Source organism: Neopelma chrysocephalum, unplaced genomic scaffold (genome assembly GCF_003984885.1).
Source record: "Neopelma chrysocephalum unplaced genomic scaffold, ASM398488v2 Primary Assembly neopelma1_64, whole genome shotgun sequence".
In the NCBI taxonomy this organism is placed as follows: domain Eukaryota; kingdom Metazoa; phylum Chordata; class Aves; order Passeriformes; family Pipridae; genus Neopelma; species Neopelma chrysocephalum.
Genome location: NW_020897721.1, coordinates 670335 through 691191, shown reverse-complemented (window position 1 = coordinate 691191; position 20857 = coordinate 670335). Strand labels below are relative to the sequence as shown.

Below are 20857 nucleotides of genomic sequence, written 5' to 3'. Positions count from 1 at the left end.
AGTTGGAAAGTAGCAAAATCTTTTCAGAAGAAATGATTCTTCCTTACAGAAACAGGACCCAAGATTTTTCTACAATTACTGTGTCCTGAATTTCATTCACAGAAGATGTAGAAACCATCACTTTGTTCAGCAGAGCTAAAACATGAGTAGAAGTGTTTCTTTCACACAACTCCAGTAATGCCCAAAGGAACACTGAAATATCAGATACAACTATTGCAACTATAGGCTCTTTTCTCCATCAAAGATTGCTAGCAATTAAGAGAGAGTTACTGTAGCTTATCAAAAAACCCCAATCACAAACTAAAAAACCCACAGAACCACCCTGACCCAACCCAAAATGAACCTTCAAGAAGTAAAATTTATATTTTATAAAAAGTACTACAACTCACTCAAAATATATATACTAATCAGAGTTACAAGAAATTGGCTACTGGCTTTTATTTATGTTTTACAAACTGCCTAGAGAACTCCAGGAAGTTATTAGAAGTCACTTGTGATGAGCACAGGATTCATTTACCTACAGAGAGCTTCACTGAAGATTTTTTGAAACAGGTTTAAATTACATAATCTGGACGATACCTGTAAAAAATATGGATGCTATAGGATCTACAACTAGAATTGAAACATGAATTCCAGGCATTAAAAAAAAATAAATTCTTTTCTCCCTATTCATTGCAGTTATCATCATCCTAAAAGTGGATTATGAAAAAGATGTCAGGAATGTGAAGAATTACCATGCATGACTGCCTGGTCCTCGTAGAAATATGTGAGCCACATCTAAAGGTAAATGACCACGTCACCAAGTTTTACACAACATTGAAACAATACTGTTCTTACTGAAACAGACCTTCAAAACAAACCTGGAAACCAGATTTCTTCAGGTAAGCAGCAGACATAATCCCATGAAATGCCTCTTTGTACCTGCTTCTGTGTTTTGTTAATATGCTCACACTCAACAAGAATCATCTCCTCCACAGAGCTTAAGACAAAATTGTAGCATTCTTTGGTTCGATTACACCTTGGGCAAATTCTAAACATTAGATAAAAGCAGTTCTCCTTTTTGTAATGCAGTTCTCCCTTTTGTAAGCAGTTTCTTAATTCAGTCATCTCTTTCTCTAGAGAAAAACCACATGAAGTATGAGGATGACTCAAGTTCACCAGAAAGCAACGAAAGAAAATTTGTAATAGTGAAAAATAGGAAAATCAGAAAAAATACTTTGCAGAGAATCTTTCATAGCTCTAACAACATGTGAAGAAGAATAGACACGGCCCTAATAATTAATATAAAAAATGTCCTAAGTGTTATCCATCAATAAAAATTGAGGTAGCTGACAACTTTCCTGTTAGACCGTACATAAACTGCAGTATTGACATCTCCACAATGGTACTGCAATGAAGGCAAAATTGCCACCTTGGTTTTTCAAGAATTTCAAGTGTCAACAGACACAGCTTATCCCAGGTCACTTCAAATGCCTTCATCAGAAACGGGGGTTACACAGCATTTGTGAATTCCACAGCAGTGACTGAAGGCCAGTGTGAATGTAAACCATCCAGATCCCAGGGGTTTTGGGCATGAGATGAGGAGACAACTCTCCTTTGCCCCTTGAAAGGGAAAAAGTCACAGATCACTGCTTTCCCATTTTGACACTGAGACAACAGGGGGACATTCATTCAATGGAAGGTTGATACTTTAAAAAAATTGCTTTTATCCACAGAATATATTCTTCAGCCATGAATTGTCTTTGCTGTTCTGCATATTACAGATGCAAGTCATAACAAAAAGAGCAAACACTTATGAGATAGTTACAATGGAGCAGAGTAATACCCAGTGCATCAAGACTAAGAAAAACCTACAGATAAGGTTAAGAAGCAATTTAGGACAACCCTATTCCCTAAACCATTAGTTGAAGTTACTCCTGAAGCACTTAATAACAGGCATTTTCAGATACAGGATGACGGAAAGAGAGGGATTCCTGATTGAATTTAGGACAGCGATGCCCTTTTTTCCTGCAGATTCTACAAGGAAAAAATATACAATACGTTTGGTTTTTCGGATAGGATGTTTTGCTGGAAAAGTCAGCATTGGCCCTTCTGGGCTTTTCCCCCCGCTATTTATTATTGTCATTTCTGAAGGCAGGATTTAATGATTTAACTGCAGGAATCAGCTTTGTACCTGATTTGTCTCAGGGAGCTGTGTGTAACATTATTGCCTACTGCCCTTTGGGACCAGGTTTACTGTGAAGTAAAACCAGACGAGACAGAACTTGAGAAGACAACCATGAACAGAAGACATTTCTCAGATCACCAGCGAGTAAAGGGCTATTACAAGAAATAAAAAAAAAGTGTATTTACAAATGCTGAATGCTTATCTGAAAGACAGTTCATTTCACTGAACCACTCCTGAAATTAAAATCTGCAAATGCTTAAGGCTATTCATGGGAGCGTTAAAGAGAAACACCCCTTTGTCCAAACAAACCAGTGCAAGAAAGGCATTAATTTGACTCACTAAGATGACAGACTTGCACATTGTATAACTTAAACATACGTGATGGGGAATATATGGAAGGAAAAAGTGTACACAGAGTGTGTCAGTCATATGAGAATGATGAAGACAAAGCAAATGGACCTTTTAGTGGTGGCAGAACCACAGGAGGAGGTAGGATGGGGCAGGGCAAGTGGGCAGAACAGCACAGAACCACCAGAGGGTCCTGCCTGTGAAGGCTGAAAGCCCAGTTCCAGATACTGATTTTTGGGAATTAACTCGAGTGACAAGAAAAAACCCCAAACCCAAAGCCTTTAACAAGTCCTGCAGCGTCTTTCCATGGGAGATGAGTCAGGCAGTCTTGCTACATCATCTGCCCAACTGGGCTCATTATTCACTGACTGCAGCCATCAACATGTATAGTCTAAAAGCCACAGGAACTAAAGATATAATATCTTCCCTCTTTCTTTCCTCTGTCATTACCTTGCATTTTGTCAAAGTTGTAACTATGCTGTAAACTCCTGAAGGCAGCACTGGTGTGTCACCGTGGTGAAGTGCTCAATGGGAAGCCCGTCGTTCGGGCTGCTATCGCATTACAAATACAACATTGGAAAATTTAATCAAATAAACTTTGATTACTGTAGTTTAATTAGTTATAACTAGTAATAATTAGTAAATGTGCTAATTGGATTTTTGAGGGGTTAAATCCCAATCTTCGTTAGGTGGTTGTCATCACCATAATCCTTTTGTGCTTCAGAATTTAATGAATTTCATGTATTTATGCTCATAACCTCTTGCTCTGCAAAGACTACACCATGATACACGTGACAGTGTTAGATGGAACACAAGATTATCCAAGGTATACAGATGCCTGATTTCTACTGATTTTAATGTGAGCTTCAGTTCCTAGACAGAAATTGTAGGTGTCTCCTGCAGAGATGATGGAAGCACTTGGGCCATCCTTTAACTGGAGAGCACAACTGTGGGCAAGGAGTGGAGAAAAGCAACTGATCTGAAGGGGCAAAAGATGAACGGACCACACATTAGGAGAAAACACATTAGGACTGATCCTCTTGAGCTTCCTTTGTGGCTCTGAGATATATCTTTTGAAGAAGAAAGAGAAGTGATGGAAGCTAAAACTGTTAAAATATCTCATATATATTTGAAAAAACAAAAAAGAACTTCTTTATATTTGAGAGCAATGAGGCAGAAAAGGAGGAAAAGACATGGTGATACCAAGCTTCTTAATGCACAGTTACGAAAATAACACTTGGTCAGTTAAAGCCCCAAAGTACTGTGGCAGAGAAAAGAGGGTGAATTTATGTTGCTGTTTTTCTTTCACATGTTTTTTAAATCTCCACCCAGATATTGGTCAGGAAGGAATCTTTTCATCATGCTGTAGTATCTAGGAAAATGAGATGTCACCTAAGAACAGAGAGGAAAGATGATGGCTCTGCAGGTCTACATTTTTCTACAGCTTATCTTCAGTCAGTCTGTTTATAGTAGTTTTTCCAGTTTAAAAACTCTTAAGTGCCTCTCTTTTACACTAAAGACCAGTGCATCAGCAGACATAGTTTATAGTAAATTGCAGGTTTTAATTGGTATTTGTAAAAATAAGGTCTCTGAAGTAATTGTGGGTATTACAATTCCACCTTGAAGTCTAATCCGAGAGCTGGAGTGCCAGTGTTGCGTAACGACAAAAATAAACTTGACGAGAGACCTACTGTTACTTAAATGTGGACAAGTTGGACCGGCCGTGTAACAGTCAATGCTTCTACAGTAATAAATGTTGACAGCAAAAATAAAAAGAATGCATTACTGAGGCATCATCAAATGAGCCCTGTCACTACATGGAAACTCCACCCTGTATAAGCTTGTCAAAAAGTGTTACTGTAATCCTTTGAGAAGCCTCTTCCTCAGGCAATGGAGAAAAAATGTTCAGGATCGGCCCAGAACAGGTGTGTTGTGCTGTAACGCCAGGATTTAATCTCAGATCTCTTCACATTAATCTCACAAAGGAACTAACTCGGATCTATTCGGGCCCATCACGCCATGCTGAGATGATTATTTACTATCCAATTAAAGTAAGCAAGCTATCAGGGTGTTTAAAAACTGACATTCCAGGGCGTACAATATTTTACAACTATTATTTGTTTTCCTAATCTCAGCAGCAGGCATTGACACTTAAGAGGAACTGATACTCAAGAGGAACTGATACTACACGTTCTTTTCAAAGTCAGTCCCCGAAAAATCTCAGTTCACACCCTGATCAACAGTGCCAGAGGCTGGTTGTCCCTGTTCTGAGATACCCTCTCTTGCTTACAGGAGAAACTTCTTAGTGACATTTATTTCCTCTTTCCAAAAACCCCCAGCACCACCACCTGAGCAGTAGCTGAGCTATCAGTGTTTGTAGTAGTGACCAGAGAGCAAACATAGTTAAAAAAAGAAAAGACATCCATCAGGTGCATTAAATAATTGGTGTAGCTACAAAATAACTCTGCATACACAGCATGAGGCTGGAATTCAGCCTCCAAACCTGACTGCACTGGGAGGGGTGGAATTGTATCCTGGCCAGTTGGCCTCACTGCTGCTGAACCCACCATTAAATTATCCCTTGTCCACTTCTTATCAAAAGAGCCACATAAGCACATCACTGTGCTGCTCATCAGATTTTGCTATTTGTAGCTTGTTAGTACGGTAATTTAAGGAGCAAACTTATAGAAACAGACAGTAGGACCCCTAGACCATGTACCTACAATGGCATGTCAACAGTGTTGTCCAAAAGAGGCAGGAGGTTTCCAAAATGTCATCTGGTCAACACAGAAACAGCTATGACTGACCCACAACCCTGGAGGGGTGGGGAAAAGAAGGTGACAGCAGATTGACCTCCCTTTCAGGAAGCTTGGGAGAGCAAATGGATCCTGAAATTATACATCACCGTACCATAGGACAGGGATGTTGCATTACTATGAATACACATATGCATCTCAGTGTTTTTAAGGTATTTCTTTGGAGAGTATGTAAGGAAAGGCTTAATCAAATGCAATACACAAATCTAAAAATTAAATCCAATTGCTAGTTAAATGATGGTATTTTAGCACTTGACATTATAGAAACATGCACCAGATTTGCCCCATTAAAATTGTATGAGGCTAAACTGGTACATTTTACCAATACATGGATACAAAAGCACAGGATTGAGCTAAACATACTACTACCACCAGCTGGGGTGACTCACTTTGCTCAGGTGAGGTGAGCAGGTGATGCTGTTCTGAGCATCCTGCCCACACCATCAGCCGATGGTCAGTGACAGGGAGCTGACTGGAGCTACAGCACACGTCATGGTGAACACCTGTACCATTAGCTGGCAGTGGGAACAGGCATCCTGTACTGAAATAACCATCAGAGGGCACTGCAAAACATGCTGATCCAAACAGGATTGTGCAATAGCCGTGTTTGAACCTTTCACGTGCATGCAAGTTAAAAATCCAAACTGGAGGAGTTCAGCTGCATAAACTCACTCATTAATGACTTCATGCTGTTATTTACAAATGTTTCCAGTTCTGTTTCTCTCTCACACACACTTCTGTTTACAGCAACACTATATAGATGACTTCTCTTTTTAAAGCACAAAAGAATTTTATGCTTATCTTCCTGTGGTTTTACGATGACTTATTGTTGTTATTAAGAAAACAGTAACAGAAACCGGACTCTGTATCCTGTTTGCTATTGTAATATTTGGGAAAAAATTTCACCAACTGCAATAACATCTTAAAAAAGAAAAGGTGGTGATGTTTGAACACTCGAAGTTGTCAAGTACAAGGCTTACAAGAAAGCTACATGTTATGTAGCAAACCACAAAAAGGTAATATTTTGTTTTCAGGCTAAAGCCCTCTATTGAGTACAGACTGCTTGTCAAATACTCTCTCTCTGGAATAGTAACTTCATAAAGAGAGGTTATTTTTTATTTTTAAACTTCCTGCTTCAAAGGCAAAAGTGTCTGAGATCACCTTTTCAGTGTGTTTGTAACAAGTGGAGCCAAGGTGTAAGTAAATATCCTATTTGTGTATAGAACCAACAGTGTCTGGAAATCTGCCCCCAAAGTTTATGAAATTTTCCATTAGTTTTCTGAATGTCAAAGTGTGTTAGAAAAAGCTCCTGTTGGGGAAGAAATGTCACTGATGCTCTCAGTGACAGAAAAACAAAGGGAGAAGACTATAGAAGACTTGGACAAAGGCAGATTTTTGAGAAATGTGTAAAAATTTATTTTCCATTCTCCTACATAGGTAGAACACTAGGGGTAAGAAGCCAGGAGACAAACAATCCCATCGTGGGTCTGGACTGTCACTGCTCTTGGTCATCCAGTGAAGGACTGAGGGCAGCTCGGGACAGGAGCCAGTTCCCTGTTCTGCAATCGTGGCCCCAAGGCTACTGAATCTCCTCTTGCTTTAAGCTTTATAGCCCTTACACCCTGCTGCAAATCCATTTGGTTTTACCCTCCTAGGGCAGGTCTATCACTGTCTCTCCTGCCCCCACCCTCTCTCCTAAACACTGGTGTTCCCTGCTCTGGCCAACTGTTCCGGTGTCCTGTTCCTCCTGCTGTTCCAACCCTATCACTTCTAGTTTCTTCTCCTGCCCCTTATTTGCTCTTATCTCTCTGCCTTGATATGCTTTTCTTTCCCTCAGTTTTCTTCCTTTTTATCAACTTTTATAGTGTTTAATGCTGAACCTCTCTTAGAACTCATCTGTGATGTTAATTTTACCTTCTTATTAAAGCATTAAGAAAACTCCCATACCTGACATATTCTGTTAAAATGCAATAAAAAATTCAATTATATTGTGCCTTGGATTTTTGTTGTAATCCTCATATTTAAATCTGTGTTCAGTATTAACAAAATTAACGTCAATTTCTTTACCAATGAATTACAGGTAGCATTAATAAAGAAGAAAAAGTGAATGACAGATATTGTGCAGACACCATGCCTTCATATTATAATCAGTAAATCTTGTACTAATGAGATACAAAATTTAAATGTGAAGAATGTGTTTAGTGAATTATTGTCAATCAATGTCTATACAACAGGATAAGAATAATCTTGAATGGCAACACACCTATTATTATAAATTCCTAAGTACTTCATTACTTCAAAATGTCACTCTCAATTTATAGAGTAACAGATAAAGATCTTTCAGCTGTATTCCTCACTGTGTGTACTTCTGAGTAATTGAAACACTGGTTTTGAGAAGTCTTGTCATCACTTATACATTCTGCATCATTCTGAATGGTGGTTCAGTACTGGTGTACTGGTTAAAGTTGGTTTCAGTCCCCTTTTAAACATATTTAAGATACATTAATCTATTTTTGTTTTCTACCTGTGACTTGGAGCTGGTCATTGGGAAAAAATCTGATTGCTGTTTCCTTGTGTGTACATATTAAGCTTTATAACACCACTCTAATGTCAACAGTTACTCATGACTAATGTTCAGGAAAAGGAAAGAAGCTAAAAATGACAAGACCAAAAAGGAGGAGTTGTTTTGAGAGACCCAAATAAATATGCAAAGGAGATTTAACCTTCTTAATTTCTGATGATGGAAGAAACACTAAAACACATCATAACCAACTCCACTAGCTAAAGAAACATCTGGTTAATTTACATCCCCAGTGTTTAGTGGAAGCCAGTAGGAATCTGCAGTAACTTTCAACATTCACCTCATCTTTTATGTCTTCCTGCTGCTGGGCACTGAAGATCTCCATCGCAGCCATCAGCCTCATCATTAGCTCATCCACTGTTGTGTTACCTAGCAACAAAGGAAGATAGCTGAACTTCATTTCATTAAAGTTATTAAACAAAAAAGAAGTCATTTTAGAATTAATCCATAAGAAATAGCCAGACTTAAAAAAAAAAAGAAGACAGAGTAGAAAATGCAAATATCTCAGTAGAATGCTTTCAGCTTGCCTTTTTACTGAAAATTCAAAATTGTTTTCACAACCAAATATTGATCATAGGTTAAAATTTCAGGTGGTGCAAATCTGAACAACTACTTTTGTGCTTGCGTGAAATAACTCTATTTTTCATTTTAATCACTGATGTTAAACCGAAGTAATAGATCTGTGACTCCTTGATGTGAAATTAATTTTACAGTTTCAGAATTCCCAGGTAAAATCAGGGAGACTGAAGCAATTGCTTAGTCAGGTAAAAAAAGGTAGGATGTTGGCAGCAGCACCCAAGTGGATTGTTTAAAAAAAGGAAAAAAAACAGAATACAATGATGGAATGGATGTGTGTGTACACATTTTATTCAGGTATAACTAGCAATAAAATTTCAAATACTATAACTTATTCTCTTTAGTGTATTTACTTCTGATAAAACTTGCAAAGCTAATAAAGCAGAAAAGTAAGTCATCCATATATATATATATCAAGAAATAGAACACATATATAGGAAAATAGATAGATACCTCCTCATATTTTTCTCCCAGTGTGCCTCCTGTCTTCAATAAGACTGAAAGATTAGTTTAATTTTCTACCAGGATGCTTCTTTGGTTTCTCTTTCTAAACCAAAGACTAGACTACCCATTAGAGCCACTTGTCATAGTAGTTAAAAGGTCTTAAACCATGAGAAAGGGTCTAAAACTATAAAGTCTTAACATCTGCCTGCCTAAACAGCTGTTGGACCATAGCAGAACAATACCAACAAGAGCTGGATTTATACTGGTGATGCTGGTCAAAGTTTTAAAAAGAATAAACTAACCAGAAGCCACAGTACCACTAAAGAAAACAAAACTGTCCCCATAGTTTCCAACCCCAGTAAAAAAAAATAAAAATCAAAAGCAAACTTAGTCTGCATTTCAATAAACGCCATCGGGACTTAAGTTTCTATATTGTTGTATCTCTTCTGTAAACATGCCTTCTCGCCCAGCCCTGAAAGGCCCTCATTGTTCCCACTTCTAACATTTGCTACCTTAGCAGAAAATGTTATCCCACACGCTACAACATGCAGGACTTCAGAGACCACCATTCATTTGGGGGTGTATTGTTAAAAGACACCAGTGCCCCGGCTCATGGGAAAATAACAAGCACTGCTTGCTTGATTTTTGTTAAAGGATAAATTTAAGTAAGGCTACAATAGGTGATTGCTTTAGTTTAATACAAAAGATCACAGAAAACCTGACTAATCATTAAAACTTAATGAAGGCAATTAAATAATCTGGATTGTTTCATAATATAAAGATGCGTTGTATTATGACTTTTGAGTCACCAAGTTGCAAAAACAGTTAAGTCATTTAAGTCAGCAGCACCACTGACTTCAGTGGGATGACAAAGGTGCCGGACTGTACTGCAGAGTCAGAAAACCAAGAAAATTTATTTATAAGACTATTTGTATGAAGTAAGTTCAATAAGTGACAGCCATATGATGAATTAGTGCCGTGCTGTACCTTGCACTAAGGAGACAAAATCCCTGCAAAAATTAACCATTTTGTCCCCGGGAAGAAGCACTGCAGACTCCTCAAGAAAATTATTAATCCCAGATGCAGAAAGAAATGTAAAAGAGTAATGCTGTCCACAAAAGGCAGCATTTCCTGAGGCTGAATCTCCTCAGGAAAATAAGGAGATTACAATAAAGATTGCTAGATATAAGCAATAAATAAATGAGGAAACACTGTCACGAAGACAAACTTGTGGAGAAAGCAGAAGAAATGAGAGGCAGCCATTCTTTGATGTGTTCTAATTTGAGGAGTTACTGAGAACAGCAATCAAAGGGCAGCACTGCACATCTAAGTCATCTTGCTGTCAGTGAAATCAGAGGAATGGTTATGCCAAGAAGAACTGCTCATGTAAGCCCAAAAGCTTCATTTACGTGAGATTATATTGGTAACTTAAATCCTGATCTGATTCGGGGAATCAAAAATGCAGGTAGGTCTGAAAAAGCAACTCATGTCCAAATACCAGCCCACCACATGCAACAGGAGCACACATATTAACAAGGAACTCCACACAAAGCACCAATGCATTCTGGCACGATGCAAAAAGTGCAGCCAAAATCTTTTGAAAATCAGGGATTTGCCTTGATGTAAATTTGGAAAACTAAGTGTAGCTCCTTCTTTAGAAAATTTGGCTTGCACTTTAAAAAACCAAACTCTTTATCTGTAATTCTGCTACAGTCATAGCAACTTCAATCTCTAATACCATGTTAATTAATACATTTAAGAGTAGTAGATATTTATTTCCTGGCAACTGGAAGTGTCGTCTGTGCAATAAATTCATATTCTGAACATCTTAAAAGAGAAACAATTAGAAAAGGTCTCTTGTAACAGTTTCCATACTCATGTAAGGAACACTTTTAATATGAAGTGAGAACTGTACCTTGTATTACATTCAATACTTCATTAGATGATCGTTTTCCCATAATAATAAGGAAAAGTGGAAACTGGTCTGTCTTCTGAGTTCGAATTGTTTGGGCTACAACACTCCCGAAGTGTCTAGTGCACATTGTCAGAAACCTGGGGGGAAAAAATAGTTAAGATTGTAGAGGTGTTTTTGAAGTTAAGTTTAAAAAAGAAAATTATGCTAAATTTAGCAGTTTAACTGAGTGTTACCTGCTGTTTAACATCGAGGCTTCTGCATTCAATTCTAGAGCTCTTTACCTCTTTTTATGACAAAATTATTACAGTATTTACACACATGATAGGCCTGGATTGTCTAAATGAAAACAATTAACAATTGCTTGAGATAGTAATTTATTAGATGGAGAATTCTATTTCCTGTTACACTACTATGCAGGCTATAATTCAAAACCACCCCCCCAAATAATCATGCTAAAGCAATTGTTAAAAACTTCTGAAGAGAAACTAAGCAGAGCCGCAATCTAATAAACATGGTGAAGTATAAAAATAGTAGATTTCATACAGAAGCATAATTTAATAATGAAAGATCAAGAAATCAGTTTTATCAGTCACAGAATTAAAACATGGTACTTCAGAATTGTATTTTCTTTTGTACTAGTGCCCTGCCAGTGACATACTTAGCAGTGTGGTCTAAAAAACAATAATTCTAAGCTTTTGACCAAAAAAAGCTCTTGGATATTAGCATACAGAAGTCTAACATTAGTATTCTTAACACGATCTTGAATAAATGAAAAAACTGATAAAGCTTTTCTCTTCCATTAAAGGACTGTTTGAAATTAGCATTTCTTTCAAGAGAAAAGGGTAGCTTATGATATGTTTTCAGATCTGATGGTAAAAAGTAAATGTCATAATAATAATGAATTATGAAAGACCAAATGCAAATATAGAATGCTTTAATAAGATCCAATTTAATAAAGTCTGTAAAAATAATGGACTTTTAATAACACGGGTCACAAAAGGCAAAACAGTGGAAATTCTGAGGACTAGCCACTGGTACAGACTTATTAATTCTTAATTATGTTCATGAAAGGCAACTTAAATCGTGTGTTTTCTTATGCCTTATGATAATATTTTAGGTAACAACTACTCTGAAATGTATGCTCTAACTGAAGAGCAAAGTCCTGTTGTCACATGCATTAGAAGCCAAACCTATTTGAAAAGACAAACTGCATTAAAATGTCAAGTGCTCCAAGTAATTTCTTCTCAAAGATACTGAAAATATTCAAAATTACAATTTTTTTAATCAATATGTATCATATCTAATAAAATGGCTAAAAATGGGTAAACCTGACGAGTGCAGCATTGGTGTTATTGGAGGCACTGAAGTACTAAAAAAACTCTTCTCAAAGACAATTTCTAGTGTAACTGTGGCTGCAGTTGAAGGGGAGGCAATGAGTGAGTGAGTAGTTCAAAGTCAATTCTCTGTCTTTTGCAATTCAGAACAATCAGACACAAAGACTACGTCAAAAAAGCCTCTGCTACACTGGAAACAGCTAGATAAAGACACACCATCAGGTAAGGATAAAATAAAGTGGTTGTAAAGTCTGGACATGTAAACTCTCAAGCTAAATAATGTTTTTTGATGCTTTCTTTTCAAGTTGGGAACAGGTAAGTGAAATCTTGACCTCACAGAAGTCAATGGTGACATTCCATGGCAAAATGACTTATGTGAGTTCAAGGTTTCACTCCTGGAAGTAATAAAGACAGTGGACAATTGAACTGAATTCCTGAGACTTGTGTATTAAAACTGTTTAACAGTCTTCAACAAAGCACAGAATAAAAGCACTCAAGTTTAATGGAAAACCAAAAAATTTAACTGGAGGCGAAAAAGTGCCGTGAGAATAATGCTAGAAGGAACAAAACTGAAGAGACTATTACAATACCAGTTGTACTAGTTAAAGATGTCGGTTTGTTAATTTTTTTTAAAATCAATTCTGTATTTAGTCAACCCATAACTCAGTCCCAAAATATGTTTTTATAGGTATCATGGTTATCAACATGTATCTTCAGAGCAGAACAAGTACACATGAGAACATCTGCTCCCTGGCATCAAGGAAGACCTCACTTGTCTGTTGAAATAAAAGGTAGTAAAGCCAACAAAAATGTGGAGGTACAACTACTCTTCACCAAAAATCACTCACAGACCTTTTCCTTGCCAGGCTAGTGGCAAAGAGTCTTAACACATCTCTTCATTTTACTAGATAAGTAGGAATTGAGTTTTCATTCATGATTCCCATTCAGTATTTTCTTTGCCTTTTAAGAGATTTTGAAGCTACTTAACTAATGTTGTAACTTTTTTTCTTTTTCTGCCTTTCCTGATTCTGTATTTGCAGACTTTTTAATTGTATTCCACATTCATAACCAAGTAAAAAAACTCCTCTGTACTAATATTTACAATTAGAAGTATGGGAGTAGGACCAAAACAATTTGGTGCAATAACCAGTATCTTACTCTGTATATCACTAACAAGGGATTTTCTCACTTTCATCTGAACAGAAGTGTGCCAGATCTTTCAGGGGCATCTCCAGAGCTGCCAAGAGAACTGCCCGTGGAGTCCATCAAAGAGCCAGATGTCCCTCCAGGGAAAACCGTTTTCCACAACACGCTGGATTACTGTGATCTCCAACCAACAGTGGAAATAGAGGAATGCTGCCAGAAAAGGAGGGCATATGGCATCCTACTAGTCTTCTCATTTTAAAACTACAGAAAAATTCAAGGAGGGAGAAGTATGAGAAAGGCAAAAAAGCATTTTATGAAGGAAAAATCTGCTTCAAAATATTCTCCAAAGCTACAAGAATGAAGTCCATGAAGAAAAGTAACAGTTCTGGCAAACAGCATCATTTCTTTCATGACTCACTATCAATGAAATCAGCAGATAAAGCTACAGAACAAATGCGGACGCTGACCACGGGTTGACAAATACAGAAACAAACCCTAAAAAGAATTACAAACTTATTTCTTAGATGTAGATTGAACAGGTGTTAATTCTTAGACACAGTTCACTCTGCAGTTAAAAGTGGCACACAGGAAAAATTATTCTGGTGCCATGAGGATGTTAATCTGGGGAGCTGTTGATCCCTGCACAGCAGTTACCCCTCCACATGCACTTTGAGATAACCTGTGCGAGGAGTCATCAGCTCTCAAATGTATGGAAAAATGTATTAGGATAAAAATTTAAAAAATGCATAGGATTTTGGATATATTTTTTTTTATTTTCAATACCAACACAAATTACAGAGACCTGCTTATTTGTTACAGTCTTACTCGTATAAATTCCTGCAGTTACTTTTTATTTTTACACTGGTAGGAAAACTTTGGAAAAGTTTCCTCCTGAAATGAGGCCCTCTGGCACATGGTGCCCTCTATGCTTCTTGCAAGGGAGGTTTTAACAGGAAGGCTGCGCTGGAGATGTTTTCTGCTTTATCACCTCAGCCTAAAGTCCTCCTTAAAAAGCAGCAGCAGCAGAAAATCTGACAACCTCTTCTAAACAATCTGTTCTCTTCCAGTCCGAACTGGCATTCAGTATACAACCAGGATGATTTTGGGCCAAAAAAGCATAACTTATTTATGGCCAGATAATTCACAAAGTTAACCTTACTTGAAGAAACTTTAACACTTCAGAAATGGGTTCAAAAAAATGTAACTTCATTGTTGAACACGAAGAAAACAATTATGAGTATTAAATATGCAAGATTCCTGATTATTTTTAATAATGATTATATACCGTGAAAAGTCAACATAAGACTCATTAAAATGTTAATGTAAAAATAACATTTTTCTATTGGGTATTTACATTTTTAAAAGAATAAAAGCTGAGATCTTGAATTGGCATATTCAAATAAGGCCTCTACAGTCTCCATAATACAGAGTTATTGCCTTACCTACTAGTAAAGTGGTAACTGTTGACTCAAACACAAGGGGGAATGAGCAACAGATACAAGGCATGTTTTAAAGATGGATAAAGGAGCCAAATTCAAATTAGAAAGGAATGTAATACACAATTTGCTAAGGAATATCCAAAGCTTGCTACAGGTAGATTTAATAATAGCCCGGATAAGAACAGAGAGTGTGTTCAGTTACTTTACAGATGTTAGTAAAGTGGGAGGAGCTGCAAGTATATTGGAAGTCAGTCAGAGAATTCAGATTAATCTTCACAAATCAAAGAATCATCTTGACAGGTAAAATGCAATTCCACAAGGTCAATGAAGGTCTCCAAATCGGAGGAACAATTGCACAAATACACCATATGGACCAAGCAGTAAGAGAATACGACCAGATCCTTTCTCAAAACAGTCCAACAAGTCTGTCTCGATACCTGTTCTGCCTTCAGCTCTTTGGCACAGGACACTACAGAGTTTTATTTCAGCTTTTCTGCTCAAGAAGCTTAATCACATAGGCTGGAGCTTGAGAACAGTGGGACAGAACTTTCTTTGGGAACTGGTTTTATAGTGGGGACTTAAAACATGCTTACAAACGTATCAGTTTAATTCCTGTGCTTTTAATACTGCCTTTTTTTTTTCAGATGACCTTAAAAGTTTGCTATAGGCATATAAACTGATGCACTGAAAACCTCTCTGATAACATCAGAGAGGCTGCTTTCTATTTATAGTTGAATATTATAGACATCCATATCTTACCAATCACGACCAGATTAAAATGCCTTCTCTGCTGATTTTTATTTTCCAAATTTGGACATTTTTAGATTACTAACATGAAATTACCTTGAAGCACATAAATATTTAAGCAGGGATAGTTTACCTTTTCTGGTGGGTGTATAATAAACAGTTTAACCATCATCTATATACAGGCTGTTTTGTTCTCTATCTAAAGAGACAATCACCTTTTATCCTTTTCCTTTTTTAGTTCGTTTCAGTGCTATTAGGAAACTATTCACAAGTGCAACCCCAAACAATACTATGCAGTAATTATGACTAAATGACAAAGAGATGCGAACAATTACTGAGCCCATTTTGAAACCCTACACTAATAAAGTCATTAGATGCTGCCCTTGCCAGGAGCCTTCTAAAAGCTTCTGAAGTTACAAGAACACATGGCATTGTTCGTTAGGACAATTGCTGCTGGCAGAATGAAAACCTTGAGTTAAACCATGCTGCAAATTGATCTTGACATTCTGTTAAGACCGCCACTAAAATCAAAAGCAAAGGAGAAAAGGAGAAAATGAGCGGGTGGGATGTAATCATGGAACAGAAGGGTTCCCTCCTCACCTTCTTTCCTCTTCCTCCTCAAAACAAACCATACAGAAAATGACAAATTCGCCTGGTGTTTGAGAACCTTTATTTTTAAAACATTAATTAGACTTTTGACCTGTTTTTATTGACTGGCACTGTATTGCTATTAAAGTAAATTAAATAAAATATTGCAGAATACAATGGAAAAGGTTTTCACACCGTTCTGTGAAACCCGTTAAGGATTTAGTGCCTAAAGAACACGTCCAACAGTTTTGCAAGCAACATACAGAGAATCTGCGGTCACTCCCAAAGAGGCAGTGAGAAATTAACTCACCACATCCAGCTCTCAAAGACCCCACACCTGCAATATATTTGCTGAAGGATCAAATGGGATTGGGGAGCTGGAGTAATATGGTCAACTGGTCTTCATCCAGGCATGCATCATTCAGTAGGTTAGTATTAAGGGTCAGCAACTGTGAATATGGCTAATTACTTGATGACGGAAATTGCAGGTGAAGACAACCTGCTGCTGAGAAGAGCTTTAGTGAATTAACTCTTTCCTAAGCTTAAGCAAAGTGAAAAACCATCATCTGAACATTAAAACTAACAAGTACCTGTCATCAGAGCTGAGAAAACTTGGTAACGCCTTGAAATCCGGCGCCCAAGGGCAATGATATCAAAAGCTAAAAAGCTGCTACAGACATTCGAGTCACTGTCTTACGGTTTTGGCTTTGCTTTGCTTGGCAAACACTATGTATGCTGGAAATCTCTTAATACTATGCATTATCTACGTTTGTAGATGTTATATGTACAATGTCATCCATACATACGTATGGATATATATTACTATATATCTTTCCTGGATACAAATATCCAGTGGAATATAACTAGATCTTAAGTAAAACATATACATGTAGCTCTGTGGCTTTTTTCCCTCCTTTGATCATGAACAACAAATTACAAGAATATTCCAAACATACGCTCGCTGAAGTCTAAACTAAAGTCTACGCTATAGGGGTAAAGCTTTCATGTAGGTTCCTTAACAGTATTACAAAAACACCATGTTAGTTTACTAAAGGAAGGCTAATTCTTTTATTATATTAATTTGTCCCCTTTATTATGATTAATGAAAAGATTAATAATCACAGGAGTTACTCTGAGTAACTGCTCACTTTCCTGCAAATCTTATGTCCGAGGCAATTAAAATTTGTGGAAGCCAAAACAATCCCTCCTCTTAACTGTATTAACTAGAGTTCTTATTCATTTTGACAAAGTAACAGTCCTGAGTGGCTGCAGTCTGAATTTTTTAAAAATCTCATTTCCCAAGTCATAACTCTTATGTTCTTGCAGTACTGCTAACAGGTACCTGGTATTTGCACACAGTGTTTGACTTCTAGTCCTACCTACAGAACCGTCTTCACTCTGTTGGAATGGGTGTTGAAGATTGAAAGATTCCAGATCAAAAGTGCTTGTGTACAGCAATGCAGGATTCAAAGCACATTCCTATATCAGTATCAGCCAAGAAACACATTAAAAAATGGGAAAATGACAAGATTTTGGAGCTGGTTTTGTTCTATGGTGTTCAGGATGGACACCCATTTCATTAATGAGAAAAATGGAAACAGGACTAGTTTGGGAATAAAATGACATCTATAGCTCACAATATTTAGAAGATTTTTTTGGCTTATGTGAGAAAAGCCTTTATATCTGTTTGAACTTATTTATGCCATGGTACAGTACTGAAAACATGCCTTTTACTACTGACATTGAGGCATCTCTATTGACTGCTGTAAATCAAGTGGACCTGATTCCTCTGCCATCCCACCCTGACTTTTCCAGCTATTTTACAATGCAATTGTAAACGCACAAATGAGCTGCTCTTGGTCTACACCAGCACGCAAAATGCAGTTCCTTCTGTTGTTGCAGTTGTCTTCTCACCATTCAAATAAAAAAGCTACATTTAACTGTATTCATAGGGATACAAAACAGAATGGGCTCCAAGAGCACTGTCACTGTGTCACATCATGAAGGGCAGTAATTAAACAGAGGGATTGACTCAGTATTTATTTATGGGAATGCCCACAGTGCACTGGCACTTTCCAAAGGGAGAAGGAAGCATCATGCCCCCTCTGAAGAAATCACAGTCCAAGGAGCAGGATGTGACACTAAACACAACGGAGAAATTATTCTAATTCGAGCCAGCATGCCTTGTTTACCCCTCACTATTTTTTGACCTCACTGTTAATATGACAGTTTCTTTGTTGTTGTTAATAGAAAGCAAAAAAATGAAGGCTTAAAAACCCTATCGTCCAGCACAATCGGTGAGTAGGTTCACTGAGAATAGCTATAAAGCCTTAAACAAGCCCTTTATTTTGTGTTTTAAGAAGTGTCATAAGGAGTTAATAGGACACAGCTGTACAGGCTCTTTCTAACAAGCAGCTTCTGTCGCTTTGGTCACCACAGGTGTCTGTGTAACCTGCAAACTCTTATTACTAGTGTATCAAAGTTGTGCTACTTAATAGATTTCTTTAGTAAAACACAACAAAGCAATTACATGGCTGTTGATTGTCAGTCATAAAAAAACCCTCAAACACAGTTTTTCAAAAGAAACTACACTGCAATTTTTTGTCATTGTAAAATAAAAGAAACTAGAGAATTAAATAGAGGAGCAGACAATAGAACAGCAGGTAGTCAACTGAACTTAGCCACTACAGATGGTTTAGAAATAGTGTTTCCTTCTACACCAACTTGTGGGATAAAAGAAAAGGAGGAGGCTCCTTACTGCCCATGAATGGCAATACCAAAAGACTTAAGCAACTTCCCAGTCCATGTATTTGGTCCCATGAAAGAACCTAGATGTTTCTTTTTCCTCTCTTACTTGTTTCTTTTTTAGAAAGTTTTCATCTGTTTTTGCAACTTCTTTTTCCCATAATCTTTTACTCTTCTCTAGAATAACTTAAACTAGAAACATTGCTGCTGATCCCTCCAATGACAGAACGCAGAAAGTCAAGTGAGGAATTCCTGAGAAACACAAGCATCATTTAAAAAGTGCATTAGAAAAAGAGATTGTTCTGTCCTCCAAGTTCACTTTCAGCAAAGAAATATTAACTATAATTTATATAGTTAAGAACAAGAATATATCAATGCTCTATTCTAGTACTCCACAAGAGAAAGAAACATAAATGTATAATTTTAATTGTTCAATAATCACTGGAATTGTGTGGCAACCTTATTCCAGCCCAAATTACTGTTGCATCTTTTGGATAAAAGTCAGAATAACTCTAATTATAACATGGAAGACATTATCCTGGCAAGATTCAGCCATCTTCTGGGTAAATAAAAGTGATGAAAAAAGGTTCAAGTTAAGAAAACCAAACAAGTCTGATTTATAAATGTAATAATAATAATAATAATAAAATCATTATTTTCAGCAGATTATCATCAACTGGTAACTAAGAGAGAGGTCTTAGTATAACAGTAAGAAAATTTGTTGGTAACACACAAAAGGTGCAGAAGGAGGTGGAATCTACAGTTTTCATATCTTTACTCATCAGTAAGACGATGGCCTAAGACACAGGATAGCTTCTATTATATTAAATCCAAAATATCTGAACATTACCAAAGGAATGATCTGAAAGAAAACTGTAGTTCAAAGAAGTTCATTTGAATTACAAGCTTTTAATTCTTTGCATAATCTGTTTTTAATACTAATTTATCACATGAATGTTATTTTTAAAATATGATTTTCATTAACGACAATACTTACCCCGGACAGCTCTCATGCAGTTACAACCAACATACACACAATTAGTGTCATATAACATTATGGCACTGCAATGCAAAACTGTGAAGACACATTCCTAGAACTATGTTTGAAAATAAACTCAAAACCAGAAGGACATAATTTCTTCTAATATTTTTTTCCTGCACAGGAACAAGAAGTCACTTTGCAATGCAAACAAGGCCAGCCCAATTCTCAGTGAACATCACTCAGCAAAGCTTCACTGATCAGCTGAGAATGAGCATGAAGTTTTTAGTTTAAAAAGATATCAAGCAACAAAAGATTTGATAGCCAGAGATAAGGGTCTTCCTTGAGAGAAAAGCTGCTCCACTCACAGTTCAAAGAATCTTACCTTGCTCTGTTTGCTTCTTTTGTCATGTCCCATGCCCAGGTTATGAAGTTCTGACTCAGGTAGGAGACAATAGATTCAGCACAAAGCATTTGTGAGCAGAAGACGTTGGTTAGTACACTTTCATCGTGGTGGAGGTAGATAGCAAGAAGCTTTCTCTGGAAAAGACATGATCAGAGATGAGTGAAAACTTCCTCAGGCTATTTAGCAATTTAAAATTGCTGCTGCAGATTCGTGTGTTAGTACACCCAGTGGGGTTTATCAAGGGTAAGAAGTATCTCAATGTGCACATATAGGGAAAAAACTCCAGCAGATTCCAAGTCAAATGGTCCATCCCTCCAAATCTTTAAATATTCTCAATGCTTCCCAATATTTTATTTCAGGTACCAAAACAGAATACATTATATGCTTAGAGTATGATAATGGCAACATTTGATGAAAACCAAAAACCTTATTAACAGAGTTATCTTAAGAAATGGATGAACTTTTTTGTCTTGTTGCCCAATAAAGATAACATTTGGAACAATTCCCTGAGCAAGGAACATGTCTCTTGATAGAACAGCATCTATGACATAAAATTACTATAAATAACCTGAAAAAATGACAGTGTATTACCACCTCTGCAGCCAAATAAAGTGGCAAATGAGTAA

General features: G+C 37.0%; 1 protein-coding gene across 1 annotated transcript in view; it reads right to left on the bottom strand.

The window, feature by feature from the left end:
* Positions 1–20857, bottom strand: part of FAF1 (Fas associated factor 1) — a 157059-nt gene that overhangs the window by 21759 nt on the left and 114443 nt on the right. Inside the window, exons 13-15 of the mRNA XM_027683114.1 lie at positions 20211–20365; positions 10848–10984; positions 8193–8281 (exon numbers count right to left, since the gene is read on the bottom strand). Of these exons, the coding sequence (XP_027538915.1) occupies positions 8193–8281; positions 10848–10984; positions 20211–20365 (381 nt within the window). The remainder of the gene's footprint in view (positions 1–8192; positions 8282–10847; positions 10985–20210; positions 20366–20857) is intronic.